The sequence below is a fragment of the Hyaena hyaena genome, unplaced genomic scaffold (genome assembly GCF_003009895.1).
Source record: "Hyaena hyaena isolate Hyena2069 unplaced genomic scaffold, ASM300989v1 scaffold_6, whole genome shotgun sequence".
Lineage (NCBI taxonomy): Eukaryota > Metazoa > Chordata > Mammalia > Carnivora > Hyaenidae > Hyaena > Hyaena hyaena.
The window spans coordinates 3,913,868-3,939,036 of record NW_024080638.1 but is presented as its reverse complement, the minus strand read 5'-3'; the positions used below and the strand labels follow the sequence as shown (position 1 = coordinate 3,939,036).

At 45.5% G+C, this 25,169-nt stretch overlaps 1 protein-coding gene across 3 annotated transcripts in view; it reads left to right on the top strand.

The window, feature by feature from the left end:
- The window catches only part of EPB41L4B (erythrocyte membrane protein band 4.1 like 4B), a 132,188-nt gene that overhangs the window by 63,510 nt on the left and 43,509 nt on the right, over positions 1 to 25,169 (top strand). For 2 of the 3 annotated variants that reach the window (XM_039239940.1, XM_039239948.1), the window contains exons 8-15: positions 21 to 108; positions 275 to 363; positions 657 to 726; positions 824 to 993; positions 2,789 to 2,898; positions 4,502 to 4,532; positions 7,838 to 7,871; positions 11,628 to 11,692. In XM_039239940.1, the coding sequence (XP_039095871.1) occupies positions 21 to 108; positions 275 to 363; positions 657 to 726; positions 824 to 993; positions 2,789 to 2,898; positions 4,502 to 4,532; positions 7,838 to 7,871; positions 11,628 to 11,692 (657 nt within the window). Of the gene's footprint in view, positions 1 to 20; positions 109 to 274; positions 364 to 656; positions 727 to 823; positions 994 to 2,788; positions 2,899 to 4,501; positions 4,533 to 7,837; positions 7,872 to 11,627; positions 11,693 to 13,473; positions 15,545 to 25,169 lie in introns of those variants that run through there. The other variant, XM_039239929.1, reaches the window with a different exon arrangement.

Sequence of the window (25,169 nt, the reverse complement as noted above, 5' to 3'; positions counted from 1 at the left end):
TTTCCATTGGTTTTTCTAAGGGGAAAGAGCCCTGCCCAGGCGGAGCTGTCCTATCTGAATAAGGCGAAGTGGCTGGAAATGTATGGGGTAGACATGCACGTTGTCAGGGTAAGAACCGTGTGCGTTTCAGTAATGGGGTTTCTTGGGGTTCGCTGTGACTGAGCCATGGGTAAATGTGCACACAAAGTGTGACGTGCTGAGGAAACTGTTTTGCATTCTGCTCTGTGACGACCTGTTAGAACCCTCTACCGATTGTCACTTCGTTTATTTGTAGGGAAGAGATGGCTGTGAATATTCTCTTGGACTGACCCCGACAGGCATATTAATCTTTGAAGGAGCTAACAAAATAGGCTTATTCTTTTGGTAATTTAGTTTTGTCTAATATTAAAAATGTCTTTTCCTATTCTGTGGTGGAATTATATGTGATGGATGATTATTGAGGGATATTTGCAACACCCGGATTTGTTTTAAAAACACACCATACTCCCGTACTTGCGGGGGTTTGGCAGTGGCAATGAAACTTCTGGATAATCACGCTTGAATGAATGAATGATTTCTGTAGCAAATCTAAGCTTAAAAAGTAGAAAGGAAAACTGCTGTTTGTGTAGATAGTTTTCCTGCAGACTGTACTTTTAAAATGTTTTCTCTCTGGCCAGGCCTAAAATTACCAAAATGGATTTTAAAAAGAGCAAACTGACATTGGTGGTGGTGGAGGATGACGATCAGGTAAGCCTCGCTCCTGGCTTCCCTCCTTGCTGCAAATATTCCTTCATTGACGTTCCTGGCCCCCACTGAGACGCGAACCTTCTGCTTCACCTCCAAGGGACGGGAGCAAGAGCACACGTTCGTATTCCGGCTGGACAGCGCCAGGACCTGTAAGCACCTCTGGAAATGTGCGGTGGAGCACCACGCCTTCTTCCGCCTGCGGACGCCGGGAAATAGCAAATCCAACAGATCAGACTTCATCCGGCTGGGGTCTCGCTTCAGATTCAGGTGGGCGCTCTTTTTCACGACGTGGATGCCATGTTTCGAAGAGGGGTATCAGTGACGCTTTCTGTGAATGGCGCAGCGAGTGGATCTGCGTGTCCAGATGCTTGAGTCGGATGTCCTGTTCCTGCTTCTTTTGTAAGATCTGACCTTTGGTTGAGTCCCTGAAGCTGTTTTAGCCTCCGCGTCCTCATTGATAAAACGGGGCTAATAACAAAATTGTGAATAGCTGGCATTTAGCTGGGCCTGTGCCATCTAAAACAGTAGATTGGGTGGCCATTGAGATTAATTAATATTAAGTAAATTTTAAAATGTAGTTCCTCTGTCTCTCTAACCACACTTTAAGTGCTCAGTGCACGTGAGGTAGGTGGTGCTGTAGTGGGCGGGGCAGACGTAGAATGAAAACTGTGCTAGAGCTTTTCATGAACCCATATATAATCCTTCCAGCAGACTTAATGAGATGGGTCCTCTGATTATCCCCATCGTACAGATGAGGCAACTAGGGCTGAGGGGTTATATAATCTGCCCAGCGTCAAGTGGCAGAGCTGAGATTCAACCCCAGGCAGTCTGGGCCTTCTATTCTAACCACTACTCTCTTGCCTTTTGTGTGCCGACATCCAGAAATCTGTCATTGATTAAGAATAAGAGCAGATGTCCCTCCGTGTGTGTGCAAGGCGCCCAGGATAGACTTGGTATTATTTAAATCTGAAGAGACCTTGAAAACATGGAGAATTTAATTGTTCACATATTTTTACTTATGATTGTAAGGCTGTGTATTTCAAAACACATGATAACTCCTTGGGAGTTTTATTAAAAATGGGGATTTATGGCCTCATCTGGGACCCTTGTCATCAGAATCTTTGGGTGCACACATGTGCATTCATGAGCAAGCCCTGGGAATGTGCATTTTAAGTGCCCTCCCAGGGTTGATTTCTGAGGCCCACTCACAGATCTGAGAATCGCTGTTATAAGCTCTAACATTTCATATGGTTTTATAACCTCTGCCCACAGATGGCATGTCCTTGAACTTGCTTTAATATGCCAAAAGATGTGCTTATTTCAGATTTATCACCGTACAGGGAAATGGCTCTCGGGGAGGTTGCCGAGGCAGGTTTTTCCATCCTTGGAGGAAACTCCCCCAGGATTTGGTCCAGACCAGGCACCCTCCAGAAGAAGGAAGGGGAGTTTGGAGACAAGGTGGCCCCTTGGAGACACTTAGAGCTGGTGGCACGTGGCCCCTTCCCTGTGATAAATCATCAACCAAGAGTAGGGCTGGAATGAAGCAGTGATCGATCAGATAAAAACATCGTACTTCCTGGAAGTCGCAGTGGGACTACACGTGGCTTGAAACCCAGAAAGCCTTGATGAAAGAAGTAATGTTTCCCTTGGCATAGTAAGGGGAGCCAGGGTTTAGTTAAGTGGTCACCGATAACAGCCTTTTAAAAGACTTAAATGCCTGTGTAACGTGTATTATGAAAGATTATTTCATTTGTGAATCATTGTGCTCTCGGTCAGATGTTGCAGGTACTTGGACTTGCTTGGTTTGTGCAGCCAAGTGTCTGGTGCCTAAATTACGGGCTTTGTCTCTTGGTGGAAATATCTGCCCCTGTCCTACAGCTTGGATTTGGCAGAGATGATTTTATTGCTAATGGAAGGCTAAATTTAGTGTGTGTCTTTACCAAACGAGTTCATGATAAGTTGAAATTTACACTGGAGCTCTTGAAAACAAAGCACTTCCAAATATGTATGATGTACTGATATTCTGATATTGGTAACATGCAATAAAATATTTGCTTTTCAGCGGGCGGACAGAGTATCAGGCCACACACGGGGCCAGGTTACGAAGAACCAGCACCTTTGAGCGGAAGCCTAGTAAACGCTATCCATCCCGGAGACATTCGACATTCAAAGGTGGTGTGTTTGTCATTCTACTTGGAATTTTACGTTATGGTGTAGTTGGTTAAGCCCCAGGGAGCTTGGTAAAGGAACGTTCCTTGTTCTTAAAGGAACGTTCTGCTCTTCTACTCTGTCATTCTCAAGCTTTTGACAAAACACTGGTGGGAAGGATTCTCTTAATGGGAACCAGGCCACCTTTGCCATCCGCTGTCTTTAGTTTTTCCCACTGGATGTGTTCATCTTCTCCCTGGTTTTCATACTTCTTTTCTTGTGCCTCTTCATGTCTGTTGGACCTGGGACCTGGGATCTCAGGAATATCATAGGTTACCACGTTTTTTTGCCCCAATGAATGATGCTGTGTCTTAGAGGAAAAACCACTCCTTCTCTCCTCCATCTTAGAGTTTCAAATGTGAACATCGGTCTTAGGCTAACCAGAATTCTGGCCACATAAGAACAGATCTAGAACTTTTAAGTCCTAGCCTCCATACCTGCAGTCAGTCCACACACATCCTGCCCTTGAATTTAGCCTGGCTCTAGGATGCCTACCCCTCCCCCTTTTCCAGAACTCCCTGAGCCTAGTCTGTCATTTACTACTATGGCTTCATGCCTTTCTGACGCCTGGTACCCCATACAGGACCAGTCGATGTATGAGCAAGCTAGGCTCGTTGAAACCTGGCCTTCACTTCCGACTTCCTAGTTCTCCTCTGCCTACACTTGATTGTTTCTCCCTTCAGGACACCTAGTTTAACACTGAATTGCAGGCTTTCTCATGGCATGGCCTCTGCACTCTCCACCCCCGGAGCCCCCTCCTACATATCACTTACTCACAGGGTTTTCTTGTGTCACTCAGGACTTAGTGGGGCTTTGTCGGAACTTTACCTATACTTTGCCTCCTTCTAGGATCTTTAACCTTGTGGGGCACCTAGGTGGCTCATTTGACTAAGTGCCTTACTCTTTTTTTTTTTTTTTTTTTAACATTTATTGTTGAGAGACAGAGTGCGAACAGGGGAGGAACAGAGAGAGAGGGAGACACAGAATCCAAAGCAAGCTCTAAGCTCTGAGCTGTCAGCACAGAGCCCAATGCGAGGCTCGAACCCACGACCCGGGAGATCATGACCTGAGCTGAAGTCAGATGCTCAACTGAGCTACCGAAATGAAATGGAGTCTAGATAGACAAGCTTCAGCTCTGTCCATGGTCCCTTCCACAGACTCACATCTCCGCCCCAGTGACAAAAGTCTGACCTGAGCTCTCGGGTACTGTCAGGCTTATATTTCAGCTTCTATCATCCCCTTCTGCCGTCTTTGATTTTATACACCTCTCTGTCTCTGTGTCAAGACTGTGAACCCCTTGAGAGCCAGAATTGTCTCTCTGTATCTGGGAGCACCTGGCCCTGGGAGAATACTCGGCATTCGCTGAGTGAGTGGAGGGCTTGACACAGTGGATAGGAGACTTTTCCTCCAGAAAGAAGAGCTAGGGTGCAGATTCTGCCCCCTGGGCTTGGGTCCCCTCTGAGACCACAGAAACTTCCACCCTGGTCTTTGTCATCGCGTGGTAAAAAAAAAAAAAAAAAAGATACAGCACTCTAAGATGGCATACCTTTCTGTTTTTCCTATAAAGCAAGCAACCCGGTGATAGCGGCTCAGTTCTGGTAAGTGCCCCCAGACTCTGGGGTACAGCTCTTCTAATTATTGTCTTTATTCGCAATGTTGACTTTTTCTTTAATACAATTAAACCACAGAGTGAGTCACCTGGTGATTTTCCCCCGCTTTTTCTGCTGCCTGGCTGTACCACCCTCCTGGTTTTCAAGAAGTACACGATGGAATGTTCCAAGACAGTTCTTTTTTTTTTCTTTTTAAAAACACAGCTGCTTTGTTTGTGTTGCTTTGTGCTTTGTTTATGACAACAGTGGGTGAAGAAGGTGAGAGGAATGTGTACAGCACGCTGTGCTGATGGCGTGACAGGTGGTGATGGGAAGGGAAGGCCGTGCTCCTGAGCAAACACTCCGTGAGAGCAAATGCCGGATCCGCTTAGTGATGTGCAGATTTCATGGTCATACCACGTAGGACACCTTTACCAAACACATTTATTGACTTTCCTACAGAAAAAAGAACGTGTCACGAGACTGAAACTCCAGCACAGGTGTGAACAAACTTTTCCTGTGAAGTGCTAGATAGTAAATACTTTGGACTTCGTAGGCGATGCCATGTCTTTCACGACTGTTCAGCCCTGTGGGTGGTACACAAAAGCAGCCATAGACAGTACATAAATGAAAGGACAAGGCTGTGTTCCAATAAAACTTTACTCACAAATACAGGGGGGCTAGATTTGGCCCGGGGTGTCATTTGCCAGCCCCTCCCCCGGCACAAGTGTTCTTGATCTTTCCTGTACATGGACTCTCCTGGTGAGCCTTGAAATGTGCCCCTCAGCCAGGCCATACCCCAAGCTCAATGAATCAATCTCTGGAAGGGGCCCCCAGTCACCTTTGCGGTTTTTTAAAGGCCCCCAGGTGATTCTAGTTTGTGGTCCGGTGAGAAGCACCGTCCCACCTTGCACATCCCTGTTTTTCTCTCTCTGAAACAGCTGCTTATGCGAGTTTTGTCTCAGGCGGACAGCTGTTCCTGCTGGAGCGTCACAGGCTGTCATTGCTTCGGCCCTGGTATCCAAGCTCCAGGCACTGGTAGCCCGGTTTAGCCCCTGGGTCGTCCCAGGCACAGGTCTTAGGCTGCTGAGGAGGCCTTAGAGATGAGCCCAGCCTGACTGTGCCGTGTACCCTGCACATGCACGCGGGCAGAGCCCGACATGTGGTGGAGCGGGTAAGCAGTGCCCTGGTTGGCGACAAGGGCCCAGGCCAGGGGACCAGAAGGCCTCCTGCCTAGTCCCAGCCTTGCTCTAACCCAGCGCTGGTGCCTTCGGTCTTCCTTCTGGGCTTCCTTTTCCTCTTTGAAAACAAGGAAGTTGGGCTAGATCAGTGTTCGCCCAAACGTTTTTAGTCTCTGATTTTCACACCCCAGAAGAAACCTGACCTAGAAGTCCGAGATAGACAACACGCAGAAGTGGAGCCGCCCTGGGCGGAGCCAGCCAGGGAGGCAGGGGCTGGTGCCCGCCTGGTGCTCTGACATCTGACCCCTGTCCCCCAGGCAGCCTCAGAGACCTGCAAGGGCCCCGGGGGCTAGAACGTAACCAGCCCTTGTATCGCACAGCAGCCAAGCGCAGCCCCATGCCTCTGGCTCCAGGCTTCTGCTGGGCGGCAGGCGGCCGGCTCATGTCTGGGTTCGGTTCTCAGCCTCTGGAGACGGGGCTGCAGAGTCTGGCTGAACTGCCGTGTAACACACCTGCCCCCCGAGGGAGGGGCTCCTACATGGGTTCATTGCTGGCCTGTGGGCTCGCCCTTCTCCAGGATCCCCATGGCAGGTAGTAAGTCAAAGCATTTGCACCTTTCTCCACCTGTCAGTGTGTCTTGCTTTTAATTCTCAGGGGCCTGTGAGTTACAACATTCCTTTCCTTTGCTAAGGAAGTGAGTGTTTGGCTTGGTTTCCCCTAATAAAATTATATTTTCCTTTTAGCATCTAGTGGAGATTATATATATTGGGAACCAAAACAAACTTAAAAAAAATGTCCACCAGGAACAACAACAACAAAAAAAACCCAGTAAATATACCCTTTAGGAACAAATGAGCTAATAACCACTGTTCGCAGCTGCTCAATTGCTCTTCACAGCCCGTGGGATCCCGGGGTGAGTAGGATTGCTGTGGGAGCCAGGGATGAAATTGTGCTCTGGGCTGCAGAGGTGATACCAGAAAAATAGTACCTTGTAGAACACTTAACCTTCCGGCTGAAATCCAGCTGGAAGTGAATCTGGCTCAGAGCCTGGCTCCGTGCACTAGCCCTCTCTGAAAACTGGAAGCAGAGCCATTTAGACCCCGAGCAAGACTCAACAATAAAATGTTTCTCTCGTTGTTGAAGCAATAAACCTTGATTTCAAGCACACCTCCCTAGCAACATAGCCCAGTGATTGTGCCCTGTTTGTGTTTCTCCTGGTAGATGCCAGTCTTATGTAGGAAACACGTTGCATTTATGCTCAAAGCCAGCCTTCCCCACCCATATATGTGTGCGTGTGTGTGTGTGTGTATATATATATATATATTTTTTTTTTTTTTTTTTAAATTTACCCAGAGTGGTTATACTTGTGAGTCCATCAAAATAGGATCGTGCATGAGGAGCGTAGTACCTTTTCTCAGACCGTCAGGGAGCCAGCTGGAGTGCGTGGAAAGTAGGTGGGCTCCAGGACTGGGCAGATACCCATTCCAGCCCTGGCTTGGCCACTCACTAGCTGACTGACCCTGAGCAGGTTTGCTAACTTCTGTTAGGCAACCTTTCCTTTATCTGTAAAATGAGGTGGTACCAGTTATTGACCTCATAGCCTTGTGGTGTGGATTAAACAGTAACAGATCCGAAGTTCCCAGTACAGAGTCTGGTATGGAATGAGCATTCCACAGTGGTGGTGGGATCGCGACATTGTTGATAGCAGCGGAACCCATAGCGGTAGATGTTCGGAGGTGGCTGGTAGCTCTCCCTTCAGTGGGAAAAAGCTCTGGGCATCGCTGGAGCTGTCTGGGGCCACCCAGCAGTGCCAGTGCACACCTGGAATGAGAGCTAAAATTACTTGCTTTGTCCCAACTGAAAGGACCTCCTTTTTGTCACCAAAGTGTGACAAGCAGGATTCTGAATATTACCTTCATGTTTCAATTTGTGAGCTTGAAAGTGATGAATGGAAGTTGCTGTTAGTTTCCTTGGTTATATGTTCATGTAAACAGCTAATAACCAAAAAGAGGCGGTGTTCGTGAAAGTTCCTAACAGTGTAGGTGGTGTCTAGGATTTATGATCGTTAAATAAATCACTAATAGTGCTGCTTTACAACCTGTTACATTACAATTTTTCCCTTCTTTTCTATAGCTCTAAAACAAATCCTGAAGTCCATAATTACCAGGTGAGCTACTGCTTTTAAAGATTTTCATGAATACTTCTTAAAGTTTCAAAATTTTCTGCATCAAGTGGTTATTATGCTTATAGTCAGATTTTGAAGAAATAATAACATGCTTTTTGTTGGCTATGGGGTGGGGGGCTTGGTTTTTTAAGAAAACAGTGAGAAGTGAGCCTTCCTCTGTGACTCCTGGCCCCTGTTGGTCATTTCAGCTGCCTATTTTTTCTTGACCTTATCAGCTGGCAAACCGCAGAGACATATGTTTAGTTTCTGGGTGGCCAAACACAACCTCTTAGGGGCACTCAAGTGAAGCCCTGTTTTGTCTGCGTGTTCTAAGCCTAGGGAACAGGAGTCCCTTGAGATGTGCCTCCAGGAAAGGAGGTCTCAGTCACACGTTCAGGAAGTGTGTCCTCCTTTCTCCTTCTTGGATCTTACAGCCCCCACTGGGGTGTCAGAAGTACTGAGAAATTCTGCAAAAAAGACACGTTTTATTTTTTTCTTGATCCATTGTTTCCCCAAATCATTTGATAGTGAACAATCCCTCCCTCAATTAAAAAAAAAGTTAGCTCCTCACCTTCCTGCCTGTTTCTGATAGTGTATCTGTTATCAGTGGAGCATTGGTTTCTAGACCCTAGTTTGTAAAGCATTGTGCCAGGCCTGTTGCCTGCAGAAGGAGCACAGACAAGTTTCCATGGCTGGTGATTTGCTCTTTTATGAGGTGGCCGACCAGGGCCCTCATCGCCCGCCCGCCCATCCGTCGTTACCTGGGGGTGGCCCTTGCTGGCCATTCACGGCCTTCTACAACCTGGCTCCAACTTGCTCTCCTACGTTATTCCCTCCCACCTTCCAGCTCCTTATCACACATCATATGTTCAGCTCTCAGAGAATCACATAATCGGTGCCCCCAGAATTTCTTTCCATTGTTCCTTTGTCCGTGCTGTCTGCCGAAATCCCCTTACCTGCCTGTGCATTAATCCCCTCAGAAACCACCTCCTCCACACAGTCTTCCCTGATCCTCTTAATCGGAAATCACCCACACCAGTGATCTTCAACCCCACTGCACATTAAAACCATCTGGCAGCCTTTAAAAATATGGCCGGTGCTTGGGCCTCACCCCGGGCTGATGAATCAGACGCTCTAGGGATAGGTCTGGGCATCCGAGAGCTTCAGAGCTGCCAAGCGGGTTCTGATGAGCTGCGCTGACAGCGTGTCCCTCACTTACTAGGTTTGTGCCTAGAGGCAGCGTTGATGTCTGATGGCCTCCTCCCTTGGGGCCATTTCTCTTGTCCTGGGTGGGTTCTGTCCAAGGACATTAGTCTCAGGTTTGCCCCATCACGAGTCTGGCTTTGGATGTCACAAGTAAGAAGCTACTCCATGAGGTCACCTGCGAGTGTTTATTCTAGTTTAGTGCCTTTCCTGATCTTTTGTCTATAGATATTAATTCCTTAGATGGGGGCAGGATCCCAGTGTACGTGATCTTTACGAGGTCCCCGAATTATGTTTCAGAAGAATTCTGCGATACCACCTTCTGTACATGAAATCATGTTCCCACGGTGCAGAATCCGGACATGACTTCTGAGTTTGGGGGAAATAACATGTAAAAAGTGCTTTGAACCTGGTAGGGGAGAAGCTGGGTTTCCCCATCTCATTGTCTTGTTTATGTTCTTGAATCTTCTCAGTCACAGATTGGCCAGTCTTCTGGCCACAGATTTGGTTTGGAGGAATTTTCAGGTGTGAGTGGCTGGCTGTGGGGGAAGGGAAGTGTTGTGGACGGGCGGTCCCTGCTTGAAGGCAAGAAAAAAGTGAAAATAAAGCCAAGTATTCCCTGCTCAGAGTGAATATGGAGGAAGTTGTTCCCGGAACTCACTTGCACAAAAACTGTTACCTAAATGTCTCTTAACACCTTTGGCAACCACTGGCCCTCCACACCTTACCCTTCTTGGAGGTTCCGTGTTGCTCTGTCAAGGTTTGGGAATGAACTGACCAGGAAACACCCTGAGAGGTGGCCTGACCGGCAGAGGTTGCAAGTGCTGAGAGAGTTTTCAGGAGGACGGGAGTGGAGCGTCTGTCTTGTGAGCTCAGTGAGGCTGGCCAACTGCAAAGGATAGATGGCCGTGGCTTGGATAAGGATACTGTTGGATTTTGGGGAGGGACAATTCTTCATTGTTGGGACTGTCTCAAGAATTACAGGATGCTTAGCTTCCCTCTTCTCTGCCCAGTAGTTAAAAGGCAATTTTGCAGTCATGGTGACAAGCAAAAATGCACATATATATTTCCAACTATCCCCAGGGGGAAAAAACTGCCCCCATGAGAACCATCTGGGTTAACATTAAAAAAGTGCTTCTTGACAGCTTTAGAGTGTGAGTAAATTACCGAAGGAGATCAAGGAAGGTTTGGGACTATCCTTCCGGTCTTTATGGATGAGGTACCCACCTCTCGCTAATGAATCTGATTTGCTTGTGTTTGAAAACAGGGAGTGGAACAGAAGGTCTATTTCCATTCTAGGTGATTCCCTTTTGTTGAAGATCCAGACGGCGGCGGAGCCTCATTTGGGGCCCGGCTGTGTGACCAAAATACTGGAAGCGTTTCAGCTATGGGCACATCTTCTAAACTCTAGGTCTTTGTCTCCCTAAGAGAGGTCAGCTTTCAGCTTCTGGTCCTGAGATCTTTTCTCCAGATTCCCTTTTCCTGTAGCCTGTTCTTTAGGGGGCTGCATGCTTAGCTTGCTGACAGGCATCTCTGAAGGAGAACAGCCACTGGAATACAGAATAGGCAGGGAGGCATCTCAGTTTCCTGAAAACTGAATGAACAGAATTACTGAGAATTTTCCATAATACAGACAGGCAGGCTTCTGCTTATTAACCAAAACAGCAGGGGAAGGAAAGAAGGGAAAGAAATAATTAAAAGAATAATGGTGGCAGGACTGTAGTGACTTAAAAGTCAGGAGGATCTCATTTGCTCCACAGAAAGTTTAGCCTTGAGAAAGAAGCCCCACGGCTTCTGACCTTGCCTGGGGCCACCGCCCTCTACAGGCCAGAGGCGGGTAGACAGCCCCGTCACCCAGCCAGGCCCCCTGTGTCTTCACCCCTGGTCGTTTTGTGAGTCATCAGTCTGGATCTGTTTTCCCATTTTTAAATGGACAGATTCCTTTCTTTTTTCCTTCTGTTTTAATCAGGATGATAAGTGCTCTGAATGGTTTGGGGTTTTGTTTGTTTTTGGTGATGGCCATGTGGGCAGGGAGGTTTGGTACTAGGTTCTGGATCACATTTTAGAAAATTATTCTTACCGTTTAAACAAGGGAGAAAGTGTTCGCCCACAATCCTGCTGACTTAATGTCCCCGTCCAGTTCACTTGTGTTTGCAGATGTCATGCTTACGCACGGTTGTCATCATTTTCAGCAATGACAAAAATTGTTTCTGAAGAAAATATTGCCTGCCTGCCATTCACCCCATATCTTGGGTGTCGTCCATCTATTCCCTTGGGAGATGAATGCTGCCCGTCCTGGCCATCCAGGGGATCCTTTCCAGGCAGATGCTTCCCCTTTCTTCCGAGGGCAGCTTCCCCCTGCCACCCCCCAACCCCGCCTTTGTCACAGGGGAAATGTGATCATCCTGGGAAGCCACCTCCCATCCAGGGTTTAGTTCTAGCCTTTCCATTCACAGCCCTGGGCCCCTCAGCTGGATGCCAGTAAAAGAGAAACGAGATGAAGACCATTGAAATCAAAAGGTCATTGAATAATCAAGTTTGGTATTTCATTTCTAGCCTCAATACCATCCCAATATCCACCCCAGCCAGCCTCGGTGGCACCCTCACTCTCCAAATGTAAGGTAAGTGCTTGAGCTCACAGAGCTGTACTCTCTCGAAAGTTCTCCCTTTCTCTGGAAAGACTCAAATTCTGCCTAGTTACGAATCAGAAGTCTGCATCAGAAACCACGGTTAAGAGCTGCTGTGTCACGGCAGAGATTAATAATTTGCAGAGCAAAAGAAGCCAGTGATGGGTCTGGATGTACCAGAGTTCTGCTTTATGAAATGAAAATGAATTGGGTTTTGTTTTTTGTTTTTTGAGTCATTCTAACCTTAGATATTTTTGGTTTGGTTTTGTGTTAGAAATGTTTCTTAAAATTTCTAAGTAACATTTTCCTGTCCTAAGAATTCGGTTGCTAAAAATGTGCCTCAGGCTTGGGGATTTTTGTTGTGGGTTTTTTGAAAGGACTTTTTTCAGGGATGGAGTGAGGGGTTGCTTTTTGTGATTGTGGATCTTTTTTCTAAATCTAGGGGTCAATAAACTTCCTCTGTTAAGAGCCAGATAATCAGTATTTTCAGCTTTGTGGTCTCTGTCACAACTACTCAACTCTGCTGTTGTAGCTTCAACACAGCCTTAGACAGAAGTGAATAGGCAGGGCTGCATTCCAGTAAAACTTATTTACCCAAACAGATGGTGAGTGGGATTTAGCCTGAGGGCTGTGTTTTACTCACCTCTGCCCTAACCTACCACAGTCCTTTGCAAGTAAACTGGCACCTGCCTTACTGGGTTTCTAGTTAGGCTCGAGAGTGTTTTAACGCTAGCTTTGTAAAGGCAAACGTTCCTTTTAAGATTTGAATTTTAGATCAGTCTTAATTGGTGTTTATGTGTGAAGCTCTTTCTGTTGGTGAATTCGCTTTGCATAAAGTTATTTCTTGGTAAGGTTGCTAGCCTTGCTGCTTGAGAAAGTACAGAGAATGGAATGATGGAAATAAATCCATTTGGAGCAAGGCAAATGAGAGCAATTAGTTCTTGAGAATTCTTGCCACTTTTGTTGGGGGGACCTTGGAGGACAACAGTGCCATTTGATCATAAACACTTGATATTCGGGTAGCTTTTTAAAGCTAGTCAGCCCAGCGGAGTAATCATTCTAAATGTTCCTGGGTATTGCGAAGGCAGTTTGTTTTCCAGATATAAGAAACAGAAGAGACTTCTAGAAGTGCTATTTTTATTAACCTTATTTTTGCAGAATTTTACACTTCTTTTCGCCTATTTTATTGCGTTAGTTTTCCTTCTGAGGCATGACCTTGCCCAGCACTTCGCGGTGGGGATTCTGAGAAAGGCTGAGAAAGTGCGCCTCACTTGGGAGCCTGCTGTTGCATTCTTTGCCCCACCTCAGCCCTACTGGGTCAGGGTCCCTGGGGGTGCCCCCCCCAGCCCCCGCCGCCCCCGCAGTCAGTGTTTTGCCAGGCTCTCCGGAGGCAAGAGTTCATTGGTCCGGCGTGCTGGCAGACGCTGCCTAACGCATTCACAGTGCATGTTAGCGTGCTCACAGCCCTGAGAGGTGCCTGGGAAAGAAACCTTTTTCACCTGACTTCCCCCGGACCGAGGGATCCCCAAGGTGCCCTTTGAGAAATGTGGTACGGCTGCAGACTGAGCTCTTCTCGACTTGGAAGTCGGTAGACCACCCGCATCTGAATCTTAAACATACCTTAGCAAATCCACTCATTTCAGCTTGTAAGCCATCCCCGTTCACGTGGTTCATGGTTTTTCCCGCCCGCTTCCCTCGTGCTCATGTTGTTTCACTCACATTTGTGCATTTTCTTCCATCCCTCCCGCTAACCATTCACTCTGCCAACAAAACAGGCCATGCTTTCAGGATGACAGGCCACACTGGGAAACGTCGGCCGGTGGAGGTGGCGGCCATTTCGATTATGTCCACGACCAGAACCAGAAGAACTTAGGAGGAGTGCAAAGTGTGATGTACCGAGATAAACTCATGACTGCACTTTGAGAGACTGACGCACCTCCCCTCCGCTCACCAACATGGTTTCATTACATTCCATGAGACATGTCCTGGCGTCACATAGATGCGTCTGCAAAAGTGTCTTTGAGGAATAGTTCTGAAAGGTGTTTCCGGAGTCCGTGTACATATTTGAAAATCACCACAATCACTAGGAATAATTGACCGTCGACTGTGTTCTCAATAAAATGAAGGTAGTGAAAGGCTCAGGAATCATTTTAATATTCTGATTTTAAAATTGGAGTAAAAGTCTATGTTTATCATGTTGCTATGTACTTGATATTTCTGTTATTTAATGAATGGGACCAAATAAAACCAGAAGAACTTAGGAATAGAGCTATGTAGAGTACCCTACAGCCTGGGCTGCGGTTGAGACCACTGGGCTCGTTCGTGCCTGGCTGTGGTGAGATGGTGGACAAGCCTTTTTCCTTTGCTGGCCTCCTCTTCCCTCATCTGAAAAGAGCGGGTAGGACTAGGTGATTGCCAAGCGCCTTCCAGCTCTAAAGTTCTCTGATCGTACTGAAAGTCAATATTTTTAGTCTGAGGATGTAACATTCAAAGTAAATAGCTCATAGGAAAACCGCGAACTCCCCTTCTCTAACAAGAGGGCTGCAAGAACGTATATAACTTGTTATGTAAATTCGGGGAGGCTTTGAATTTGTGATCTTAAAGCAGTTCACCCACATCGAATCTTAGCAGTTTTACTAATCGTAAATCGCATAGCATCCCTTTTGATAGAATTTGCTGCTCAAGTACAAGATTAATTTTTTTTAAATTATTGATCGGTGCTGCTAACTTGCCTGATTTCAGAAGACATAATTGTGAATACATACTGTCAGATTTATAGAATTTGAGGCTGGGTTTTTACCCTGGACTATACTCTTTTAAAAAGCAACATGAAATCCACGATATCATTTATGGCTCAAATCAAAGTGTGTAAGATTTTAATGGAACTGTGCCAAAGCATTCTGTGGAAAAGGATGGGATGGGCGTTGCGTATTTTGTAGTACCAGCTATCAACAGGCTGTCTTTTAGGGTAGAACTTGTACCAAAATATTTATTTCCCCACCGGACCCCCCCATTTCAAGCCACAAATCAAACTTCTTTTTCTTGATACACCTGAGATAATTTTTCATTAGTCTTTTTGTGAAAAAACAATTCTTATGCCATTTAAGTATATGTAATTTGGCCTACTCTCAGCCTTTTTTAAAAAAAATGTATTGACATCTCTTAAGATATTTTACTGCTAAAGTCTCATCTATTTTTGGCTACCACAAAATCTGCCCAGCAGGAGGGGCTCCACTGCAGGCCTCGCACGATGGAGTCCATCACCGATAAACTCCTCCTAAGATAATCTGTTTACAGGTGTGTTCTGTCGTAGCAGATGTTTTGATCCTCAGTGTTTGTGCCTCATACAAATAAATGTGTTCTGAATCTTTTAATCTTATTGATCCATTTTTACAAATGTGTTTCCAAGGAATAAAGATTACTCTTGCCTTTTTGGACTCCATCTTCATTTTACATTGTGCAGAAGTGTCATCTGTGGATGGCGTAGGTAGTGGGACCGTGAGCTCTCCAAAGTCTGGAGGTGAACATTCGGTTAGGTGACGTGGAGCAAGTTCGTCCGAGGATGAAGCTGCCCTTGGGAAGAGCGGCTCATGTAGGCACAGTGGCTGAAGCATCTCTTCATCTGGTGCATCTGTGGTGAAGGTTCTAGTAACTGGTCACAGGCGCTGGACTGAGTGAAGTGGTGGCAGAGTGTGTTTCCCCCATAACAGTCCTGTGATGAGGGTGGGCATTTGTCCTGGTGACTGTTGCTGTTGCTGGTGGAAAGACATCCAAACCTGTGTCTGTGGTCCCCTGGATATGGTGTACATGGATCCCCTCTAATAAATACCTTTCTGTTTAAAATAATTTGAGTGGATTCAGTTGTCTGCAACCACAAAGTTTAACCAGTATATATATATATATATATATATATATATACTTATGACCTCCTAATTGCGACATGAGGTGCACACTTCTCATCCCTCAACTCATGGGACCTTTCTCATGTGATGGTGGTGGTCATTCACTCACAGCTTCTTGAAACCCTGTTCCCTTGGCTTCTTCAATATCTGCTTCTCCAGCTCTTTGACTTTTTCTTCTGTCTTTTTAACAGCCTCTCCCTGTGTCTTCCTCTTAAATACTGGTGTTTTCTGTGGGTCCTTCCTCTGCCTACGTCTTTTGTCTCCATCACAGTCTGCCTGGGACTTTTCATGCAGGTGCAGTTTTATAGCTGTTGACCCTGAAGCCATTGTCTCTTACCTGGACTACTCCTATGAGATTTTAGATGGATGTTTCAACCTTTGTCTTCCATATACAGCTCAAACTCATGTCAGAAGTCAAATTCATCATCTTTGCTGGAGAAAAAAGATGTCTGCCCAATTTTCTCTCTTCTACCCGCCATACCATCTGTAGCTCTCTTTCCGTTTGCCACCTGTACCCAGGAAGTCCCTAAGTCTGCTCACGTCTCCCATCCTTGTCAACCCTGACCTTGAGAGGTGCTCTCCCTGGTCTCCCTGATTCCAGGCTCCCGACAAGCTCATTCTCCTCACAGTCTCTAGAGGAATCTTTCTAAGGAAATGCTCCAATTGTGTTGTTCCAATGCTCCACATCTGCCAGGGTTCTCCATCACCCAGAGGGTGAAGTCCAAGGCCTTCTATGTGGATATGGAATTCCTTTGCTGTCTGCTTCCATCCTATTACTCAAGCCTAATTCGCCCCATTTCTCACCCTTCTGTTTAAATGTCTGCACCACCAAGCTGCTTGTGGCTCCTGGCATTCACCATATCCTGCTGTTGCCTCCACCTGTGCTTTGCAAATCCCGTTTCTTCTGCCAAGAACGCTCTCACTCCTGTCCCCTTTGCCCAACTCCTGCTCACCCCTTATACCTCCACTCGGATGCGGTCTTCTCCCAGGGACTCCAGCCATCCCCACCTCTGCAAATTGGATTCATTTCTGTGCTCTGCTCTGTGACTGCTCCTCAGCCCTCCTATGTCAACATCACATTCACGACTTTACATTAAAACTGCCTCTTTTGTTCATCTTATCCTGGAGCCTTTATGCTTCTTAAGTAGGAGCTTTGTATCATATTTGCCTTTGCTCCCCAGTGCCTGATAGATAGCAGGTGCTCAATGAATGTCTGCTCAACAAATGAATTATTCCACCTTCATTCTAACAGAAATATCTAGCCAGATAACAGGCAGCACATCATCTCTGAGATGGTCCAAAGTATCCGAGCAACTACTCAGTCCAGGGCATCACATTTTGAGTAGGACATTGACCATCACCTGTGTTCTGGCTTCGGTTTCATCATCTGAATGTTACCCAGTGTGTCTGCGGTGTTCTCATATGAAGCATTGGTGTAATGATGAGTGTTGCTGCTACAAGGCAGAGGACAGTCCAGCCAGGAGATCCTGGAAACACCAGCCGGACGACATGGATCCACAGTAATATACGGAGACTGGTGACCAGATGCGTGCTCCAGCGCTCCGTGTGATACTTCACTTGATCTTCCTGGCTGCTCTGTGAGGTGGATGGTGCCCTCCTTTCTCACATGGGGAAGCTCAGGCTTAGGGTTTAACCAAGCAGCTTGCACACTGTCACACATGTGCAATTCTGACTCCCAGCCCATGTTCTTGGTCCCTGTGCTCTAATGCTTCCCACCAGTAATCATCTCATAATTTGGGACCCTATTGATCTACATCTCTGTGAGACTATTGCTAGATTATGTTCAAGAGCTCACTACCCCAGAATCCGGTTACTAACTGGGAGCCACTCCCTACCTCCAGCATCTAGTGATTGCCCATATCCCTGCACACCTGTGGTCCAGTAAGTAACCTTGTCCATCACCATCACTAGTTAGCTAATAACCCTGTTACACCCCTCCCCACCCCCTCCCAGGGCTCTAGTAACCCCTAACACTTTACCATCCCTCCTCTAGCAGTCTAGAATCTGGATTCGTTCAGCAACCCCCTTTGCAACGGAGCAGAGATTGAGCATTATTTTCTTCTTATGAAACACTCCTTATTTGAGATGATTCACCGCTTTCTTTCCCGGAGCTCACAAACTCGTCATTTCTTCTGGAGTATTACCTGCCTGCACAACCAACCTCAGGATTCCATAACCAATGGAATTAGACTTTTGCATTTCTGAAACTGAGGAACCTACTGGTCTTGTATCATTTCTTATTTTTCTGTGATCCCTCAGAGTATCTGACAGTGTATCGGCAGTGTTGTCAGGTTGTTCTAGTTCATATGGACTGAAAGACTTGAAATCATGCCAGGTAATTGTCTTGGCCTTCAAACCCCTCTTGCCTGTTTCATTTCTTGGTCTACCATTTCCACCGAAAATGGTTCTCCTGAACAGCAAAGATGAAGGAATAAGGACAGTGCAGGAGTGCTTCTTTTTTTTTTTTTTTTTCCTCCTTGCCTGTTAGTATGGTACCATCCTTCCAGGTCAGTGACTCCAGCCTCCTGGGTCCTGGTCTGAACACAACTAATAATAGATCCTTTTTGTTGCCCTGGACTTTCCAGCTTTTAACTAGTCTTTTAAGATCTGAGCTCATCAAAGAACTCCCTGAGCAGCCATATTGATCCTTCAAATCAATATTTCCCAAACTTAGCTCTAAGTCAGTTCCCTGACTGACCAAGTCTTCTAAAAGTACCTGGTAAATACCCTAAGTAGGCTTAGGATGATTTGCCTCTGCCATTTCCCTCCGGGAGGCCTGGCATAAGGGGGCAGGGAGAGGGAAACCTCAAACTGCTGTTAAGGAAAGAGTCACTTTGCACACGTAAAGTAGCACATTTTTTTCAGAAGCCCCCAGAGGCATCTAAAAGGTGAAACTAATGTGAAAATGACAGTCAGCCGAGCCTCAGCAAAGGAAATCTTAAATAATTCTGCAAATTGGTGACCTTCCTCAAAATTAGGGAATCAAAGAATTGCTTGGAAAGCTTATTAAAAATGGAGACGTGCCTGGGTGGCACAGTCAGTTAAGCATCCAACTCTTGCCTTTGGCTCAGGTCGTGATCTCATGGTTTGTGGGTTCGAGCCCTGTGTCTGGCTCTGTGCTGATGTTGCGGAGACTGCATGGAATTCTCTTTCTCTCCCTCTTGGTCTGCCCCTCCCCTACTCGCTCTTGCTCGCTTGCTCGCTTGCTCTCTCTAAATAAATAAAAATAAGAGGAGACTTCTAGGCTTTATTTAAGTGATTGGTGGTAAGACCTAAGGAACCTTCATTTTAAGTCACCAGAAGATTCTGAGATGGATAAGTGCAGGATCTCGCTTCCTATCTGGTGTGCCCTCATTTTTGGGGAGGGAGGGTTCAATTTTAACTCTCATTAGAAGCCAACTCTTTAACTTTAATTCGTAGGCACGAATCAAAAAGTAAATGAATACATCATAATAAGAAGCTAGCTATGTTTTCACTTGTTTAGTAGGTACACAGTGAAGCAGAAGATTGTGAAAAGTCCAGAGTTTCTTTCTATGGCTTTCATTTTATCATAACCTCCCTCTCCAAAGTCTGTCAGACTGAATCCGTCGTCATCCTGCGCTCCTCCCTCCGGAAGCAAGGGGCTAGACAGTTGCACCCCGCTGGAGCAGAAGATGGCATGGACACACCAGCGTAGGGACTGACATCAGGCTTAGAACCCAGTGTGGGGAAGAGGCAGAAGTTTGCAGAAGCGAGGATGCTGCACGCTGATGAGGGACAGACTGCAGGTCCGGTGTGGAGTGGTGATTTTGTTGGGGTGTGTGCCCCACCGTTTTCTGACAAAGTGAAATGTGAATGCTCTGGAGTCCCACAAGGTCTGAATCCCAACTTTGCCACACACCAGCCATGTGACCTTTGTCCGATTTATTCTCTATGCCTCATTTTCCTCATCCCCAAATGGAAGTAAATGACAGTATGTAGGTAAGGTGCTCGGCACAATGTTTGATACTGGCTAGTGGCCAGTGTTGTTGGTTTTTGAGATTTAAGGCCTTAGCAGTCCATGTGGTGAGAAACGGGCCGAGGAAATTCAAAGTCTTGCTCAAGGAACGGCCTGTGTTAAAGGTTGATGGCTTGAGACGTATGGTCTAAGTTTAGCAATGGAAAGAGGTGCTTGGTTCCGAGAGAAAGATCAGATGGAAGGGGGTTAACACAATACATAAAGACACGTCTCTGAAACTCTAACAAGCTAAGAGCAGCAACACCATGGGGATCTTTTGAGAGGGAATAAAAAGAAATAAAAATGATATTTCTGTCTGACAATACTAGAAACTAACTGGCCACGGAGAACGTGGACAATGCTTACCCATCTGCACACGGCAGAACCGGCAGGGAGGGAACTGGGGATACCACTGAGAATCCGTTCTGCTGGTACAATTCTGGATCCAGAAGTTGTGTGAATGAAAACAACATCCGCTCAATCCCCACCTTGTGTAGCTTAGGATTTCGTCTTACACAAAGCAGAGGAGGCTTTTAACAAGTACGAGAATAAGTAGAAAGTCAGTAATCAAGGGAACTGCTGTGCTTTTTCACCTTTCTTTAGTAGGTAATGCAGTGGCAAAAATTTTTTTAAAAATCTAAAAATTACTTTTCGTTTCCACCTTCTTATTCCCTAGTTTCCTAGTTTTTCCCAGAGGCAAACGTTGTTAGCGTTTCTTCCTGCTAATCTAGAGCTAATCCGCGTGTGAACCAGCACATGTATTTAACCAGTCAGTATTGATGGTCACTTAGGCTGCCTCGAATCTCTAAAAGTATAATTTTTCTGCTGTGCTTATACATTCCATTTATGTACTTGAGGAAACCTATCTGTAGTAAAGCTCCCTGAAAGTGGTGTTGGGTAAACAGATATGTGCATGTTTAATTTGGACGTTGCCTAACTAAATTTCACTTTAAAGATACTCTACCTAATTACACCTCCTCCTCCAGACCCCTACCCCACCAGCAATTTGACAGGGCTTCTGTGATCCTCCAGGGAGGAGGCTCCTAGCCTTAGCTGATTCTTTTAAACCTTTGTTAGTTAATGGGTAAAAATCAGAATTTCCATCTTAATTGTATTTCTCTGTAAGCAAGGTTGCATACCTTTCCATCTTTCTGAACATCCACATCTGTTCATTTATTTTCTCTGAACCATCCGGAACCTCTGCTCTTAAGCTGTGCTCAGATCAGACTGATGAAGTAAATTAATCCTATCATGATAGCCTTTTAACCAGTGGAGAAAAGGAAGGATGGAAAGAGTTGATTTTGAGCAGGTATTTTTGAAAGCAGATTTCCAAAAGCTCAGATAACACTTAGTATGATACGATGCCCTGGAGATCAGAAAAAGGAATATGTGAAAATAGCCAGCGTAAAGGACTTGATTTCTAACATCCATATTTCCTTTCCTATTTGGGAATTTGTTGAGAACTTTCTACTCCAACTTCTTAAATACCCTCTCCAACACTGTGAATGTCCCTGGTGCATTGAGCGGGGAAGGAGGGATTTACTTTTAGTTACAATTAAAGTTCCAACTTACCAGGTCTAAAATCCCACTGCATCCCAAGACATGCTAGTGGTTTTATTGGAGAAAAGGCAGCAGAATTTAGAACACCAAAACTGCTGTAAGTCTGGGCAATCCACTAAATAGGGTTAGAATAATTAGAGGAACATCCCCGTAGGCTCATGTTGTAAGAAACCCACAGAACCTACCTAATCATCCCCTACTGAATTGTGAATGTCTTAAACATCCACTTTCTGCAGCTGAAACCTCAAAAGCAAGAGGTGTTGCTATGCTAACGGCTCCACTGGCTTCATTCCGTGGCTGAATAATAGATGCTCTATCTATAGTCAAGGCAATTAAACAAGCCCTTAAAATTGGGCCCAGTGTATAGCTTCAGAGGCTAACTCAGGATGTTTATGATAGAAGCTTCTGGAAAACCTACAAGAATTGAGGAACAGAGAAAAGCTCACTTGAAGGGATTTTAAGACACTAACAAAAACCAAAATAGATGAATCCTCATCGGTATCACCTCAGAAATGCACAGCCGGTGTTCGGCTCGCGCCTGTTCACACTGGTATCTTATGCAATTAGAATGTCTAAGACCTGCCCTTCACAGAGCACGCCTTTTATGCATCGAACCTGAACTTCATTCTGGAATGGATAATAGTTTCATTTCATTCATTCTGGTGAGTCGGCTGGTGTCTGCACAGTGGAAAAATAACAGTGCCAGCACCCGCCCAAGTCTGCCATGGCTCTTGCGAAGTGCAAAGACTGGCTCCTTAGACGCTATTCTTCACGATTTGAAGCTGCACTTTCATGGCAACGATTGTTGTGTCGTGCCGCTCCTTGAGGGCTCCCGTGTGATCCTGTTTGGGGATGCATTGAAAGCAGTGGCTAGGGGCGAGTCTGCCCATGCTGCTATCCACCTGAAAAAAAAAAAAATCTTCATTTAACGCAGAAAGTGGGCACTGGAATGCAGAAAGGAGAGGCCAAAAAAATCCATGAGAAACCAAGAAGGGAAAGCACTGTTAAATTTATTACAAGTGAATGTTGTAAAGGAAAACAACTATATTTGTGTCAGTATTTTTTTTAAGGCAGGAAAGAGATTGAATAAACTCTTAGTCATGAGCCTCTGTGCAAAAATGAACTCATGAAATATTTATTCCCTGGGCTCAGATCCTGCAATTGATCCAGAATTGCTAAAATCCTAGATCTCCCCACAAAGTTCTAGAGCCCTTCCCCACCACATTGTGCCTCAAACAATTCAGAGAGACATTATAAACTTAGTAAGAGTTACGTGAGGTTAAAACGGTTTTCTGGCAGAAAATTCACTGAAACCTTCTGATAACCAGTTTCGCCAAAGGATAATTCCAGACTCAAAGGATAATTCTAGCCTACTCTGCCTCACACAGGACAGAGACCCAGCTGCCACCGAACGTGAAAAGGCTCTCCTGACTCCTTCAGGTGCAGAAGATGTTATAATTTTACAGAGGCCGTTGAATGTTAGGAACAACTGGGAACTCGTGACCAAAGTGAAGCTTTTATGAACAGACACATGATAAATTACCAATGGAGAATTAAAATGTAATGCACTACAACATTTATTCAACAAATATTGACTGTGTTTCTATGCTGTGCCAAGTACTATAATAGGCACCGGGAATTGATGTTGAAGAAGATACACAGCCTTTGGCTACAGGCGGTTAATCAACAATCAAAACAACAGCTTCCAGTCTTATGGATTCAGCCATTACCTGTGCTAATGCTAGAATTAGTTCCAGATTGATTGCTTGGAAGATGTCTTGAAAGAGATAACAAATTGAGAAAATTTTCCATCTGCCAAGTAGTTGTCTATATAAAGGAATCTAAACCATGCCGAAAAAATATTATTTGACCTTTTCAGACAAGGGGGAAATGAGGTCAGTTCATCTTTACTCTCTAGTCATTTTTTTAAAAATATATTTATTTATTTAGTTTTGAGAGAGAGAGCACAAGCAGGGGAGAGGGTCAGAGAGAGAGAGGAGACACAGGATCCAAAGCAGGCTCCAGGCTCTGAGCTGTCAGCACAGAGCCCGATGCGGGCCTCGAACTCACAAACCATGAGATCATGGCCTGAGCTGCAGTCAGATTCTTAACCAACTTGAGCCACCCAGGTGCCCCTCTAGTCACTTTTATAAAAGAATAAAACCTCTAAGTTACTGTAAGAAATCGACCCTAATTGACAGACCTAACACTCATAATGTGTCACATTTCTAAGATTGTTGATAGGAAATTTCTCCTCAAGCCCATTTTTAAAAAGTCACAGTTTTTCAAACATACTCTCTTCTTACAAATAGTATGCTTGCACTGAATTTAATAAGAACTTGTAGCAGTATGTTAGTCTAATGACCTATTCTGCTCAGCCTCTACTAAATTAAAATTGAAAAAAGTGACAGGTATCCTGGAAACCAAGATGAGCAAATGCACCTTCTCTTATCTCTCGATCGGACATGGCACAAATCAGATTATTTCACTGAGCTGTAATTCCCGGCATATGAACACTTACTAGATGTTTGTCCAAAACTGCAGTGTCTGGAGCCCAGATAAGTGATGAGTTACCTGAGGTCACATCGCTAAACAGTAGCAACACCAAAACTAAGTGCCCACCAGTGTTTTATTTTTTTTAAGTTTACTTATTTATTTTGAGAGAGACAGAGACAGCCTGAGTGGGGGAGGAGCAGAGAGACACACACAGAATCCCAAGTAGGCTCCACACTGTCAGCACAGAGCTCGATGTGAGGCTCGAATTCATGAAACCGTGAGATCATGACCCGACCTGAAGCCAAGAGTCAGACGCTTAAGTGACTGATCTGCCTAGGTGCCTCCCCCACCAGTGTTCTTTTAATGTCATTGTAATGCTCCTTTTTTCCCCATGGTGGGATGGCAGCCTCTTAGTGCTTAAGAGAGCCCTGGGCTCTAGAGTGAGGTTGCCTGGGTTCAGATCCCAGCTTTGCCATTTACTGGCTGTGTGACTTGGAGAAAGTTAGTCTCTCTGTTCCCATTTCCTTACCTGTTAAATAAGGAAATAAAAATTGTCCCTTCTTCAAATGGTTGTTAGAGGATCAAATAAGGTAATAGATGGCACAAAAATGTTAGCTTTTGCATTTTTTCCTCTGTGAGTATTTAGAGAGCATGATTAATGCACTAGTGTTCAGCCAGGAAGTATGATTCTGGCTGATACCATCTGCTGTAAAAACATGGTAGCTGAGATTCTGCTAAGAGCCCCAAGGGATGAGCCCCAGTTCAGCCCAGTGGACAGGACATGGACTGGAGGGTATCTCTTGTCCTTGGCACACATAGAAAATGACATATTTGTGTAGCACACTGGGGTAAGCAGACAAGGCTACTTGAGCAGCAACCCATCCAAGGTCCATCAGTTGGGCAGCTCTACTGAGATATTTGTCACTATCTCCCGGATGCTTTGGCTCTGACGAGGAATGTGAAATTGTCCCCACTTTGGCTAAAAGGGAAACAGAAGCCAGTTTGCCCCCACCAGTTTCCTCCAGAAGGTGTTTAGAGAGGCTGTGTGCTGTGTGGGCTACCTAGAAGCTGTTCCTGCCTCCAGGAACCCCGCTGCGGAGCTGAGACAGGCTCCAGGAACAGATCAAAGGGTTACTCCGTCCAGGCAGCACACGGTAAGTGCAGTGAGCAACCTAGACCGGATGCCAGAGGACTTCGGATAGAGGATGCGCATTGTGTTTTCCTAGGAGAGACTTCAAGCTGGCACAGTACCTATGGGGGATTTCTTGGCCATCCAGACATTGGCATTTCATTAAAAGCAGAACATCTGTTGATTTCTTCCCTTTCCTGCCTGATTACTGAGTTGTTTCGAAGGTAGAGGAAACACTGCCAGTGTCACTGTTGTTCATTCTGGACAGCAAGGAAGACTGACGAGGTTGGAAATGTATAAGTGGCAAGATCCTTGGGAAAAACTGACTCTTATATCTTGAAATTGTTCATGTGAAATGAGTAGAACTCAGGGTTTAGTCCTTCATGT